General features: G+C 42.9%; 1 protein-coding gene across 1 annotated transcript; it reads right to left on the bottom strand.

Annotated features, from left to right (window-relative positions):
- Positions 1–1,552: 1,552 nt before the first annotated feature.
- Positions 1,553–14,982, bottom strand: ypel2b (yippee-like 2b). Its single transcript, XM_008282609.1, has 5 exons — positions 14,860–14,982; positions 8,604–8,835; positions 7,689–7,732; positions 7,206–7,314; positions 1,553–4,256 (listed from the first exon to the last, which is right to left on the bottom strand). The coding sequence occupies exons 2-5, from the start codon at positions 8,718–8,720 to the stop codon at positions 4,167–4,169; spliced, it is 360 nt and encodes a 119-aa protein (XP_008280831.1). The 5' UTR covers positions 8,721–8,835; positions 14,860–14,982; the 3' UTR covers positions 1,553–4,166.
- Positions 14,983–15,622: the final 640 nt, after the last annotated feature.

Below are 15,622 nucleotides of genomic sequence, written 5' to 3'. Positions count from 1 at the left end.
ATTTGCACAAGTATTTAGACCCTTTGCTATGACACTCAAAAGCTGGTGCATCTTACTTCTATCAGTGGTTCAAGGTGCTTCTGCCACTTGATTAGAACCCACCTGTACCTGATTGACCTGATTGGACATAATTAGGAAAGACACAGCCCCGTCAATATAAGGTCGAGCACTTACTGGTGTTTGTCAGAGTGAAAATCAAGCCATGATGTCAAGAGCATTAGACCTGGTAGACAAGGTTTTATCAAGATCTGGGAAAGTGCTGGGATGGGCTGCAAGAAAAGGTGGAACTTCCCAAAAGCTCAGCAGCCTCCATTACTCTCAAATGGAATAAGTTTAGAGCCAATCAATCTATCAGTTAGTCAGACTGGTACATGAGAGCCTAATGGTCACTATGAATGAGATCCAGGGAGAACCTTACAGAAGAACAACCATCAGTGCAGCCTGCTACCAGTCAGGTCTTTATGGCTAGAGTGGCCAGACAGCTTCTAAACTAAAAGGTACTTTGCAGCCCACTGGGATTTTGCTGAGAGATTTAACTATTTGCCCACAATTCCCAGAAGAGTGAGGAAGAAACTAGGCACTGAGCATCACCTCATTAGCACCACTCCTATAGTCAAACATTGTGGTGGCAACATCATATTGTAGGGATGCTGTTCTGCAACAGATACTTGGGGACAAGTTGTAAAGAAAGATGAATGCAAAAAATATATAGAGCAATCTCAAATGAAAACTTTTTCCAGAGTGCTCCATATCTTAGCCTGGGGTGATGGTTTACATTTCAACAAGATGACTTGAAGCATACTGCCAAGAAACCACAGGAGTGGCTAAAAGAAATTACTTTGCACTGACGCTCCCCATCCAAATGTGGTTGAGCTTGAATGAATCCAATGAGAAGAATGGGAGAAACTTCAAAAAGGAAGGTGCGCCAGCCTTGTAGGATCAAGACTCAGAGCGTTAACTACTGCCAAAGGTGCTTTAATCAAATGCTAAGTGACGAATCTGAAAACTTATGTAACTGTGGTATTTCACTTTCAGCTTCTAAATAAATTCATGAAACAGTCCAAAACCTGCTTTTGCTTTGTCATTGTTGAGAATTAGGACTGGACTGATAAGAAAATAGTGATGTGAATCTACCTTAAAATGAATCTGAAACACAGCAAAGTGTAAAAAAACCTGAAAGGGGCTAAAGCTTTGTGTAAGCGCTGCATCTGTTCTACATTTTAGTTAACAGGCTTCAGACTTTTAGCTTCAAAAAACTGTCACTTGTGGCCACAGTGGTTACTGTTGGCCTAAAGTTTATAGTGTTGCTTTAAAAAGGAAACAAAGTTTATGTCAAATTTGTCTTGAAACTTCAAACTTGAAACCAGATGCCTCACTTAGAAACATGAAGTCTGACAGGCGCACAAAAAGGAAGGAACAACTTTACAGAAGAACTTATATGATTTATTTAAAAAAAAGGTAGAATCCAGTGTTTTTGAATTACTTACAATATCACTGGAGTTTCTCTAAATTGTGGCTTTAAAGGCTTCGATGAGAAGAAACAAACACTATATTCCATACAGATATCAAGTTGCATTTTATTAGATGAAGATCCAATGATATATAGTCAACATCAGCATCCTCCTTTACAAAAGACATTAAAATTGAAACATTTTCAGTAAAAAAGTAGTATCGTACAGCCAATGTGGGGTACCAGAGAGAAAGCATGACATGACCTAAATCATATTCATTCATCATCGTATGGATCATAGATAAAACACAATACATTAACACTATTTACAGTCTGTAACACAGAGGTTGACATGAATGGTAATCCTCGTGATGAATACAGTAAATAGAATATATTCATATATTAAGATCTGTTGTTTACAAAATCATAATGCATTATATATATCACAGAGAAAGGCTATCCATAACCTTGGCTTTCAGCTATGCACACACCCCCTTGTTTTGCAACACTTTGCCCAAGCAAAATGAAATCTTTTGTTTGGTCAATTTATTGTCGATGGGTGGGTTCTTTGGTTGTGCTGGGTTTAAACGTCACAGCCTCCGACTGAGCAGTCAGCTGCTGAGTTACTGAAGAGAGTTAACTGTTCAGGTTTGGTTGTAACCGGACAGGGCTCACCGTGTACAGGGCAACTTCTAGAGCAATGTTTGCAGAAAACTATGTGCGTGTGTCAAACGGAGCAACTAAGTTTTACTTTTCTAAACCAGGATCACATTTAATGCTTCTGTGCGACTGCGAAAGGATCTAACGGCTCCGATGGACTTGGATGATTTGATGTTGTATTACAGCACAAGGTTTCGTTGCAACTCTAATACACACACAATGTTCTGTTCACAAAAACGTGATGAGGACCTAACATGGGACTAGTCAGAGAACTCGTTTTATATCATGCATGCATTAATGTTGCATTTGCATGGGATGGATTCAGCTGTAACAGATTCTCTCATTTGAAAACGATACATTTCCATCAGAGAACAACACATCCTGCAGGTTGAGTTGGATCCTGGCCTTAGCAAAGAAAAGTTAGCATCAGTGTACCTGAGCAATGCTTCCCAGTAATGTTACCTCAAATGCTAACAAGGTGCCCATGAGGACTATTTAGTAAGCTGGGAAAAACCTAAGTAGATCATTTGTTGGCGCATTAAGGAACAAAAGAAAAAAATGAGCCTAGCAATCTAGTACATTGCTTCATAATGTTGCCCAGTAGGTTTTGTAAGGGCCAGTTAGTAAAGATCAGGGTAACAGCAGTTAAACAGCAGTCATCCCAGACTGAAAGAGAGCCTAAGTGATAGATTGTATGTATAGATCTACAGTATCAGTACAGTTACTGTTCACTTCATTTTAAGTAATAACTTACTTTTTAATGAACGTGTTTTTCCTATCAGCGTTTTCACTCGGCCCATGAAACCAGTCATGCATTGGCCACTTTCGAATCAAACTGTTAGTATGATAGCAGGGGCTGTTTCTGTCTGACCCTTCACTAGCTGCCCTCCTAACAAAGCCTGCAGAGCCTCGTCACCTTTGCTCGTCGCCCTACAACAGCAGAAAGATGCTCACAGTGCTCGCCAACCTTTGGGAATCCCAGCCAAAGACGATGACCTGAGACATGCTTATATTTTGTAATTCTATCCGGCCAAGTAACAAAGGTGGACGCAGCGACACATCCACCGACACCAGACAAACACAGTGAGGATCAGCAGATCGCTTTACACCACTCGGTGTATCGAAGGATGAATAAAACCCAAGGGGAGCTGCTTCGCTGCTGCGAGGGCAAATTCCTGTGAGGGTTTTAGGACAAGCTGGTGGCTGTCCATCTGTATCTCTTTCATTCTCGGGCCCACCCTGCCCGTCCTGAGCTGCATCACTGGCAAGACATGGAGCGGATCCCTGCCAGAGGCCATCAGAGCCACTACATAACTGGATCAGGATCCTCCCCTCCCCACCATTTTGAGTGAGCGGTCTGGTGGGTGGCAATCCCCGCCCATGCGCTTGGGCCTCCGTGCCAAGCCTCAGCGCCAGGCCTCATCACTAGCCCAGCTGGCATGGCCCCAATCAGCTGGATTTGCTATAATCATCTTAGGTCATCTCATTCACGCTGGGGGCAGAGTGAATGCCCGTCAGCTCTCCAACCAAGGCCAATGAACCCCGCCTGGCTGGGCCAACCGCTCTCCTTCTGGATAAGTTTCCACCGAATAACGCGTTACCAACTGGTTTGAACATTATTAGACGAGGTTGAACACCTCACACGATGAGGATGTCTCCCAGCAGGAGTGTTGCCACCAATCTGAGAGCAATCGAATCATGTTTTAGGTTTTAAAAAAACAAAAAAACAAACACAAAAACAAGACATCTTCGTCCTCTACTGCTGCTGGCCAGTCACCTAGTCCTGCTAGCTGCGTACAAGCCTGCCTGGTCTGTCTCTCTGTCAAACTGGGATGTCTGGGACCTTGATGTGGGTGTGTGTGTTTTTGTGTGTGTACATCAAGAGGTGTAGTAGGGAGGGATGGGCAGTAAGTTACAGAGGTTAATGGTAAATCAGCCAAACCAAAGTCACACACTCACCCACCACACACAACTCCCCCCTCCCGCCCTCCCATCCCTCCACCCAGTCCCTCCCTTTTCCCTCCTCCGCTGTGGTTGTCACCCGGCTGCTCGCCCCTCAGTCCCAGCCGTTGTCCTTGATCATGTGAGCCAGCTCGATGATGAACTTGCCCTCTTTGTACTTCTGACTGCTCTCAAAAGCATGTTCCTGGAGGGAGTGGCAGAGGCGGCATTTAATTAAAATGATGGGCAAAAAAATGATACACAAGTAAAAATACACAAAAAAAGCTTCTGCATAGGACAGTCCTTTCAGCTGTAAAAATCCTTGACTCAATCCTGGCCTGTCTCTGCTCCTGGCTCTATGGAAGCTGGTTATATAACCATCAGTCACTAAACGCTGCAGAGGAGCCTGCAGAACCAAAACTGACCAGTCTGAATCGTCATACCTTACCCTGGCAGGAATGTGTCTCTAGCCGCTAAGAATCTGCCAAAAACCAAAAGGCCACAGGTTTGAGCCGTCCAACAGCCTACACAGCTCTAATTCTGCAGGCTGCAACATGCATTTCTGCTCTGAGGTGTGTAATCCAAAATGAATGGGATTTAGAAAAAAAAGCAGAGCCAACATCTGAGCTACATAGAAGCCTGTTTGTTCAACACAGTGCTGTTCAGTTAAATAAAATACATATTACTGTTTTTTTTTAATATACTTTATTAGTTCCTCTTTCACATACTATGACAGTTTATTGGTTGTTCTCTTGCTGCAAATTGCTAATCATTTGAAAAGCATGGCTGCAATCATAGATGTAGATTTGAGCAGGAGACACAGAGGACACGTCCCCCTCAATATAGAACATGCATTTACCTCCCCAAACAAACACATGGAAGAAGGAGAAGACTTTTGTTTCTGAACAACAACTATAATGTTATTAATAGAAGCAACAGCTCCTCAGACAGGGTTTTTTTTTCCCCTCAGCACTGTGTCTTCAAAATTTGAATTAAGAGCTCCCACCTACAAACGCAATTAGATCCATATATTAATATACTCCGTTATATTCTGAATTGTCATTCTGTGCTCTCCTTTATGTTAATAAAAACGTTTCCATTAAAAATTGAAGCAGAAAAGGCACAAAATGGGGCATAGAAATTCAGCAGGATGCAGGAAATGAAGTGTTTCATGCTAATGAAACCTACACCCACGTCTGCGATAGTCATTAGTGCAGCCGACTGAGACAGTCAAAGAGAATCAAGTAACAAGGGATGTAAACTAAAGCTGAAGCTAGGTGATTTCAAATTGCAACATTTAGAACATGTAAATTGCTCCCCTTAAAGAAAAAGAGAAAACAGAAGCAGGGGACTTTGAAAAAAAAACGTCATACATTTACTAATAGACGCAACAATGCCTCCAACAGCGGTGTGTCTTTTTTTCTTCAGTATATCAAAGACACACAAATTAATAAAAATGAACTGATCTATAATTGGGGTGAAAAGGTGCCACATGCACGTTTAAAGAGGTTACTGCCCAAAGTATAAATCATATCTATGTGTGCGTTGAGATAATATTAATGAGAGAAGTCCATCTACGAGAGAATAAATATTTGAGAACAGAACAGAATGCTTGAGAGCCTTACTGTATTATATTGTATTGTATTGTGAAGTGCCACCTGGTGCCTGAATTTTGTGTTTTTCTTCGCGTAAAGAAAGCTTTTTCCACAATAGATTCATGCAGAAAGCAAATACTTTTGTATATTAATTGAGCAGAATGGAAAAAAGTACGTGTAAACAAATGTTACGCTCAGGATTGTGAATATTGCTGAAGATATGCCAGTTGTTGATTTACTTTTTCCCATTTAATACTACACACTAAATGAGAAGGAGTTATTAATCATTGCCATGGAAAATGACACAAAACTACAACTTGTGCCTACTGTCGCAGTCCATGAACAACTTGGTGTTCCTGCTCACTCACTGTAAGAACGGTGTCACAGAGTAGGCCGGTACAAATGCTCTTTCACGGGGGAGCATCTGTGCCTTGTTTTGTCTTTGGCTATTTCAGTTCAGAGCTGCAGGTTATCAGATTTCTCGGTGTAGAAGTGCAGTAGGTCAAGCCTCTCAATAGAACTTTGACGACTGCAGAAAATCTACACTGCTGCAAACTGATATTAACGGTTGCCCTCCATTAAGCCCTTTCTCGTGCCCGTGCGCTCATGCACGCCTGTGACCTCTGTTTTCCCTGCTGTGTGGGGTCCTGACAGGAATAGAAACTACCGAGAAAAGTGGCTACTTTTGAAGCTGGTTTACCAGGTGTTGACCAGGCGGGGTAAAGAAAACAGGTATTTTTAGGCTGAGGGGTTAAAGAACGAGGTTTAAGGTTAGACGTGTAGCTGTGAGGAGTTCTGGTCAATGGAGCCTTCTGAGAAGCCAAACAATAAGGACACTGTGCGCACGTGTGTGAGTTTAACCCTTTTCGGGTACAGTCACGTGCCCTATAGTGTAAACTCTCACTTCCATGCTGACAGGGTTCACCAGTGACAGCTGCATATGCTCAGCTCTGTTGATGTATGAAGACAGCTAACATGTGTGGATCCTGTTTGGTTCACCCTGACATGGGACCTAAAATACCACCTGCACTAAATACATGCTGCACGTGTATTTTGACATCCTATATAGGGGCTTTACAGAGGCTTTAACAGTACACAGCTCCTAATGTTGGACAAAACAGTGAGGCTGTCAGTGTTATTTTACCTAAGAAACACGTGAACTACACTGTTAGTTTATGCATGTATCAGCATTGTGAAAGCAGCATGATAAAATCAGCTGTTTTAACTACAGCATAAGCAAACAACTACTGCTAAAACCTCAAGAATACAATATATATGTGGCTATTTAGGTCTGAGTGACAAAAGCAATGGAAACCCTACTGCTGAACCAGATGGTCTCATGTCACATAAGACAAAATTAAGACTTCTTCGTCTAGTTCTGACAAGTTTATCTATTAATTACTTACCCTACAGCTGCAGTAGCTGTGAGAAGAGTCTAAACATAAATTAGGGTATAAATGAAATTAAGGTATCCTTTAATAACAAGCCCCTGGTTTATCGCGTTCTAAACTTGGATGCAGTTTGTGATACTGTGCATCAAACCTGCCAAGGACACTTACATATTTCCAGCCCAAGGTCGTCTTGCAGTTCTCACAGTAGATGTCTGCCACAGCATGCAGGCCTGTCAGCAGAACTCTTTCCTCTGCAGGGCCACACCCAACGTTCACCCTGAGAGGAAAAAAAGAGGAAGGAGGCATGAGTGGAGACAGGGAGAGAAAAGTTTCATAAAAAATTTGGCAATGTGAAAGTTCTACTGTACTGCTCTGCCTCACGCCCACTCACATGTGAAACGCTCATAGGGCACCAGGCGGCACAGCAAATATTCAAACAATCTAATTTTCACACTCAATTCAGCTGGTAATGACAGAATCACAGGCTGGTTCTGTCTACACCAAGGCTTCAAAAACAACACATGTACTGTGAGGAACTGCATGTATTATGAACCTGAGATCGCTTGTCTCCTGTCTTATTTCAGCATGCAGGACATGTGGGTTGAAATGCAACAAGAGAGTTTGGGCTTTTTTTTTAATAGTGATACTTACACTGAGTTGAACAGGTAGGCTCTGCCCTGGCTGCCCTGGAACGACTGCCGAGACAAGATGAGACAAAAATAAGAAAGCTGGAACGGGAAAGCACCCATTCATACGGTGTTATGATGCTATAAAATTATATAAGCATGCTGTTATACTGCCATGTTGCTTTATTTAAAGACAAGCCCTGGCTTTGATTTCATTTTAAAAACAGCTACATGTTAGGTTGTGACAGGCTTTTACTGTAATAGACGCCGTTATTTTAAAACCTGCTGACAAATATCTACTTTATGCTGCTGATAATATCATGGTTGACTAATGCACAAGTACTTTCACCACTAGCAATCTAATTATTGTCTTGCGGGCCTTTATTTGCAGCTTCTGCTTAAGAGTCATATTAAACAGATTTATTCAGTGTGCTGTGTTACAAACAGCGTAACGCCTTTGTACACAGGTGAGAGTGTTTTCATAATCGCACGTGGAAAAAGTGATTCATAATCCAATTCACTAACCAGCTTATAACATAATCCATCCACAGGCAATAGCATGGCGGTGCCTGATACACGTATACAGGTGTTCAGCCTGCTGTTCACGTTTGAAATGCCTCATCCATTCTACCTCTTGTTTTCCAATCTTCAGTGCTTGTTCTTTTTAATTGGTGTTAATCTTGTAAATTACTCTATTCCTAACTGTTTTATAAACTAAATGAGAAACTAAAAACTAAAAAAAAAAACTAAAAAAACTAAAACTAAGTAAAATATTACCTGTGATAACACAAAAAGTGACGCAAAACCCGTTAGCCTCCCCCTTTATCAGTCTGTAATAATTAGCTGCCTGAATGGAAGCACTGTCCTCATGGTTTCCAGGGGCAACCGCTGTCGGTAAGATGAGTCAAGTCGCTCGAGTGCTAATGTAGCCGCCGGTTACCTTGGAGATGAGCTCGTCGTGGTTGGCCAGGTGAGCTCGGCAGTGGATGCAGCTGTAGGTTCGGTGGCAGCTCGGCAGGTATGCCTGGAAGGTCTTGGAGCGCGTCATTCTGACCATGGGCGGAGTTGGCGGGCGGTGCAAGAAGGGACTGCCAGCCCAGGTCGGCTCACAGGGGAAGCACCGCAACACACAGGTGAGGGCCGTGGTGGGCGGTGGGTCGGGAGGCGAACACCTGAGCATGAAGAGCAGATAAGGTCTCAGTGATTGTGTAACAGCTGCTTCCTTGAAACTGTTGTCACAATCTGAGCCACAGGTGTATAATTGCTGATGGGATTACAGTCTGCTCTGTGGGCTGACAAGAGTCCTCTAGCCAACATGCATCTGTGTAACTCCTTAAACCTCAAAAAGCTGTGAAGTGATGAGACTCGATGCATTATTGATGAGGATGTGTGTCCCGGGGCGAGTCATAAAATCCCACATTTCAGTTTCAAGGTAAAAAAGCTGAAGAAATTACTGTAGGGGATAAGATTCAAAGACAGGCTTTCACTGCACAGGGAACCATCACCTAGAAGAATAAAAATGAGTCCTAGCTGCTCAAGTGAACAGTTCGAGTCAAGAAGGAAGGAAAAGATAGAAAGTTATGAGGTATATGTTTTGATCACGGGTTTGTTAACAATAAATGATCATGAAATTCTCTACTGGCAAAAATCCAAAATCTTTGATCCTAGCTGGGTTTAAAAAAAAAACCCTCTATGACAGCAAACTGAATATCTCTGATTTGTGCACCAAAACAAGACTTTTGAGGATGTGACAAACCATTTTATGACATTTTATGGACCAAACACCTCATTGATTAACTAAGAAACTGTTCAACAGATTAGTTGCAGTCCTATTAATCATACAGGATTGCTATCATGCTAAATGAAGATGCTTCACCGCCACAAACATTAGATCTAGTAAACACCAGCATGTTAGCATTCAGCACTGCTACAAACACAGCTACGTAGAGCATCATGGGTTTAAATTTGTTCCCCATCCTCTCAAATATGAGGACTTCGTGCTGCTTTCCTTTTTTTGGGCTGTTGTTCAGACATTTGAACATGTCACGTGGGTCTATGGGGGCATTTTTCACTATTGTCTGATATTTTGCAGACCAAACACTGTACCAGTATATTTACGGAGTACTGGCAGAAAATCATTGATAAAAACATTCATCGTTTCACTGCTTCTTGTCACCATTAACCTGCAGTCAAACCACGCTGCCCTGACTCCAGCTGAACGCTTTTTTTCAGTCCACACAGGCACCAGCACTCGCTCACTCTCTGTGTTTAAGGCTGCAGAGATAATCTGCTTAGGCCAGCACAACTGCGAGGATCGCGCTTTGCTCGCTCCATGATATCCAAATGGATCGAGTCCTTAAAATACTTGTGCTGGTGTGCCCTGGTGACTGAGAAGATTAGTGAGCTGGCCTGGGAACCCGTCCCAAGGGCCGGGAGCCAGGAGGAGAGGAGTATATTTTGTCTAACTGTACACAGGAGAAACTAAACGCTCCGAGGCCTGCTCTCTCTGCAGTAATAATCTTTGTGGGTTTTATTGCTTAATACAACTTTAATTGTGATCTCTGCACTGTAGCTCTGCAGCGAAAAAGATCCTATCAATCACAGATGTAATCTAGTTTTATTCCCCCTGTGCTGGTTTTCACAAAGCAGCTGTGGAGCCTCAGTATTAACAATAACAACAGTATATGTATCTTCTATTGTCTGCCTCCTGATGTGAACCACTATTTACATGAATGCTTTACACACAAAAAAGACCTTTCTAACAAAATAAAACCAAACATTTTACAGCCAGCAGCTCTCTGACTCAATAAGATTGTTTTATAACTTGACTAACTTGGTTTTTTATGAATCACTCTCCTTCACAATATGTCGTCTCCTATCTGTCTGTCTTTACTGAACCATCTGGAAAAGCTAATAAAATGCTGATTGGGAGCAGGAGGCCTCTGTGAGTTCAGGACAAACAAGAGAGAGGTGAGACACAGAGGGGCCGCTTTACTGTACAGCTCTGCAGTATGATTGTTTTTAGTGGCGGACGGAGGCTGATAAAGGCTCCGGGGCTGATGGGAAGGACCCGGGGATATAAATAAATAAGGCAGTGAGACGTGCCCTTGTTTTCTCTCCTCTGACTCGCTGCCAGCGGCGTGGGATCGGGGCACAAAGACACACTCAGTACAGTTGTCAGAGCCGACCTCTGACACACACACACACACGGACTGATGTTTAACCCAGAGCGGGGTTTATCCTCTCAGTCGTTTCAGGACAAAGTTTATGGAGCATCCAGCACTCAGAGATTCGCTCAAAGTATTGAGTCCTGCCATACAGAACTGACACATTGGCACGTGGACAATTCTTCTTTTTCACTGTATACAAAGGGTATTTGCATTTTTTTCAAGCATACTATGAGAGTACATGAAATATATTGGTGTTTCAGACAACAAGCAATTTGAAGACTTCATCTCGGACTTGGAGAAAATGTTACAGGCCAAAGAATTAATCGAGAAAATTAGCACGATTGCAGCTAAGGAATTAGTCTAAGATATGTTGCATAATCTAAGAATTCAAGCTTCAACCTTAAGCCCTAAATTTAAATCTGTTAAATTTAAGCTTCTTCTTTTCAGCCTCTGCAGCCACGTTTGCTGCAACTCAGTGCCACATAAATGTATGACAATGTAAATGGAATATATGCACAAAAAGCCATTTATCACAGGTGAATCCAGACACATCAAAGCATCTGTGGGACGCTGCTAGAGTTCACCGTCAGCATGTTAACATGCAGTCGTGACACTGATGTACCCTTGTGAGCTGATATTCAACAGCAGTGCAGGATTATCGTAGTGCACATGTTACGCATCTTCTCGTGGGTCATTCATGTGGAGCTCTCTCGCTCTCTGAGTATTATCTGTGGTCAACTCTGTGAAGAAGAATCACTTCACTTAACAGTGTGCAGTGCATGTTAGAGTGTTGGGATAATCCATTTTACTAATGTGATTAAAGATACTGTGTAGTGCAGTCACTACTGTGTGAAGTGGGAGTTTGCGTTGAACAGGGAGTCATCTGAAGAGCTCTGAGGACTGCTCGATTGATTGGTCAGCTGAAACAACAAACATTCTCGGATAAGTGAAAACTTTGAGTTTTTCTCTAATGGTCGGACAAATCAACACAGTTAAGACTCAAACTGGACTCTGAGAACTTGTGACAGGAAATTACTGACTATGACATTTTACAGACGAAATTATCAGAAAAACAACCAGCAGATGAACTGATAATGAAACTACGAAATATCAGGCTGTTTTGGCAATGAAACATGATTGACACTGTATAGGAAGGCTAGTAAACAACAAACTAAAGGCTGACTGATGCTGGATTTTTGGGGCCGATGTTGATACCGATTATTAGAGAGTGAACAAGTCTGATATTAATACATTAGCAATATTTATGTGCATATTGAGACGGGAAAATGATGGCGTCATCATCTATTAGCCTTACAACTATATTTTTTGTAAACCAGTTAGCAGGTAACTCTTTAGACACCACTTAACGCCGCACCACCGTCTGCTCAACTGTGACATGTACTGGTGCTGCAGACGGTGCTGACAGCTTTGTAAAGGATGGAGACACAGCTGGACAAACTGTGTGATGACAAATTCATTTCAGACAACATACATGCTAATATATCTATGATAATGTGAAACTATCGATACATCGCTCTGACTTTACAACAAACATCAAAAGTCTGGTTTGGCTTGACATGTTTGTACACATTTTCAAATGCCTGAATTATGACAGAAAAAACTTAATGAGGAAAAATGTAATTGTAAAGACAAGAAGTACAACTAACAATGAGTCCATGAAGTACTTAACAAGCTAGAGAACCACACTGAACAGATGGAAATGTCCTGGTCCTGTTCAAGCCTTCAATATGACACTGTTTGACATTTTCAAACAGTATCCGTTGGTGTCCAAAAACAGGACAACACTCATTTTGGTGGGTGGACATGCTTGAAAATCCTTTTCCAAAGGAACATTGTGTGAACAAGGATGCTGACGTGTTATAAAAGACTGACGCAAAGAGTCGGTCTGCTTTGCACAAAAAAGAAAAAAAAAACCCTCTTTGGCAAAAAAAACCCAAATTGCATAAATGATCAAGTGACTACACGAGCTGATCACAGTAGTCCAGGGAGGCTCCCACAGCAGAAAACATTATCAAAGCTGACAAGACAAGACTGAGACTGTCTGCACAACCTGCACAGTCCATTTTTTGTCTGCGCCTGTTTGTAAATTTATTTTTTCTGCTGTCACTATGTCTATTCATCAGTCCTGCAGCGGGTCGTTTGAGGTCACCGAGCTGTCCATTCTGGTCATTTCTGGGTGTCATCACAAAAGGCTACGTGCCACGAGTCTCACCAACCAAAAGGGCCCTTGTATCCCAACAAAAAAACCTTTGTTATGTAACACACTGATGCTGCCGCTGCTGATGCTGTTTCTGACAATGATCGAGAGCAGGAGAAAGACAGAGGGGAAGAAGAGATGCGAGGTGAAAAATGAGAGTCAGACGGGGACGGGGAGAGAGTTAAACGGACAGAGGAGGAGACAAGGGAAGAAGAGGTGTGTGTCCCTGCAGCGCTTGGATGAGTTGTGCGTCCTACGCTGCCCACGAGCTGCACCAACACGGCTTCTGTACTTTGTGTACTTTCGTCTCATTCAGTGTTACAGCGAGGCCGACAGCATACAGCAGCATGACATCACTGACTCGAGGAGGAAAAAACTCCCCCCTCATATCAAATCTCACTGATGAAGTGATGCTGCTGCTTCTCGGGTGTGTGTGTCTGGTTACTGCTGCCTCTTCCTCTTCTTCTGTCTCCCTTTTGTTTTGCTCTCTCGGAAGAGAAAAGCAGCTCTGTAGAGTTTGTTTTCGTCTGTTTCTTGACACTATTTCTCCTCGTGGAAGATGTGCTGTATTACTAGTTCATGTGTGGACATTATTTCTGCAGCATTTTAGTGTGTGGCTATCACCTTTGACAACACAGTCATATTTGTGAAACTGTAGGCGCAACACACTGTGCATAACTTTTGTTTGTGTTTACAAGTCCTGTCTGTGAAGGATCACCTTTCAAGGCCTCCAACTCTCTGACCCCCATCTTCGATCCCTGGGTATCGACCTGGACCCCCCACATGATCAATAACTATCTGTGTGCACGCTCTGCAATGAAAATAGATCGCAAAGAGTAGAAAGGTTGTGACTTGGTTCTTCAGCTGTCTGTGCACTCACGTGGACTTTATCTGGGTGATTTTGTTGGGGGAGTGGGGGGGTAAGAATGCAGCATTTTTCACCTGCAGGTTCTAACTTTGACAACCTTGTAGCTACAGGGTGGTTGAGTGGCAGCAGTGTGTCTCATCACCTGAGGGCATCACAACAGTGAAAACACAAAAACACGAAGGCTTGAGGTTTACAGTGAGAGGGAGAGAGAGAGAGAGAGAGAGACAGAGAGAGAGAGAGAGAGTGATTATTGGTATGAAAGAGGTCACAGGCAGTGGCGCACTTTATCTGGGGCAGAACTTCAGCCACCACACGGAGCACAGATGGCGGGGATGCCTCAGCTCGGCAATGCTGAAAACGCACACGCGCACACGCACAAGAGACACACAGTCTTTCGAAAACGCTTTAACATCCGCAATGACTTTGACAGGTGTGCCTGCGTGTGTGTGTGTGTGTGTGTGTGTGTGTGTGTGTGTGTGTGTGTGTGTGTGTGTGTATGATCACGTGAGCTTATTACACGATAACCCGCATTGATCAGCGCTGACGCACAGGGATGATGGCGCAGGGCTGCCACCACAAACAGCATGTGTCCTAATAATAACCCCCCCCCCCCCCCCTCACACACACACACACACACACACACACACACACATACTGTAGCTCCACTGCAGGAGAGGACTTCAGCATCACAAATATCAGTCCACACATGAAAACATTGTTTCATCATTGTCATCTAACGCACCTTAAAATCATACACTACATAAATCTTACACAGCAGTACTCCAGCATGTGTACCTTGCAGTCTCAGCTTAAAGTTGCCATCATTGAAAAGTATCGGCTACATCGATGCTTGATTAAGCCTTATAGAGCGTTATGAAAACAGTGCAGAACAAATGCACCAGAGTGCAACATTACGCAGAGGAAAATCTTTTTTTCTTACCTTTGAAAGGAAGAAAAAACGGATCTCCGCGTAACCTAGAAAATGTCGCACCTCCTCGTTTTCCTCGTGGCAGTGCCAATCCTTAAACCCTCTTTCGCATTCCTCCCCAGGCAAATTTCCTCTCCTCTCCTCTCCTGTCCGGCCCTGGCAAGTCCTGCAGAGACGCAATGTTTTGACGCGCAACGATGCTCAGCAGAGTTTAGAAACGGCAGAGAGCCAGAGAGTGGTGACGCGTCCAGCCGGAGCGAGAGGACTGCCTCCCACACACTTCTGTGTTCGCTTTAAACCGTTACACGCTCAACACGGCAATTTTTATTGAGCCAGTTCGTCACCAGTATCTGTTTTATTTTGGTTAGACTTTTAGGCCACATGGTTTTGAACGTCCGACAACTGTTAAACATATTTCTAATTGAAGTTGTCAAAGCACTGTTTTGCACATGCTCAATAAGAGCATTGTGACGTGCAACATGGCATTTGTTGCAATAGTTTACAATATAAAACGAATAAATGGTATGAAATCGAGTGTCAAAGTTTCCTTGGATATTACTCTTATTGTTCCGTGTTCAGTTTTGACAGAGTCCTTTTGATAGGCCCTAACCATAGACTATATACAGTCTAGACCACAAGACGGAACGCCAGCTGAACGAAAAAAGGTGAAAACTGTCCGACATTTATGAAAACCTTTTCCAGCACTGCTTTCTTTTTCTTTTTTTATTGTAGTTTCACGACTTGTGTAACACTTAACTCCATTATTTTCCAAGTA

This window comes from Stegastes partitus, unplaced genomic scaffold, assembly GCF_000690725.1.
Source record: "Stegastes partitus isolate 25-593 unplaced genomic scaffold, Stegastes_partitus-1.0.2 Scaffold279, whole genome shotgun sequence".
NCBI lineage: Eukaryota > Metazoa > Chordata > Actinopteri > Pomacentridae > Stegastes > Stegastes partitus.
The sequence above is the reverse complement of the archived record's forward strand: the minus strand, read 5'-3'. Positions and strand labels throughout refer to the sequence as shown.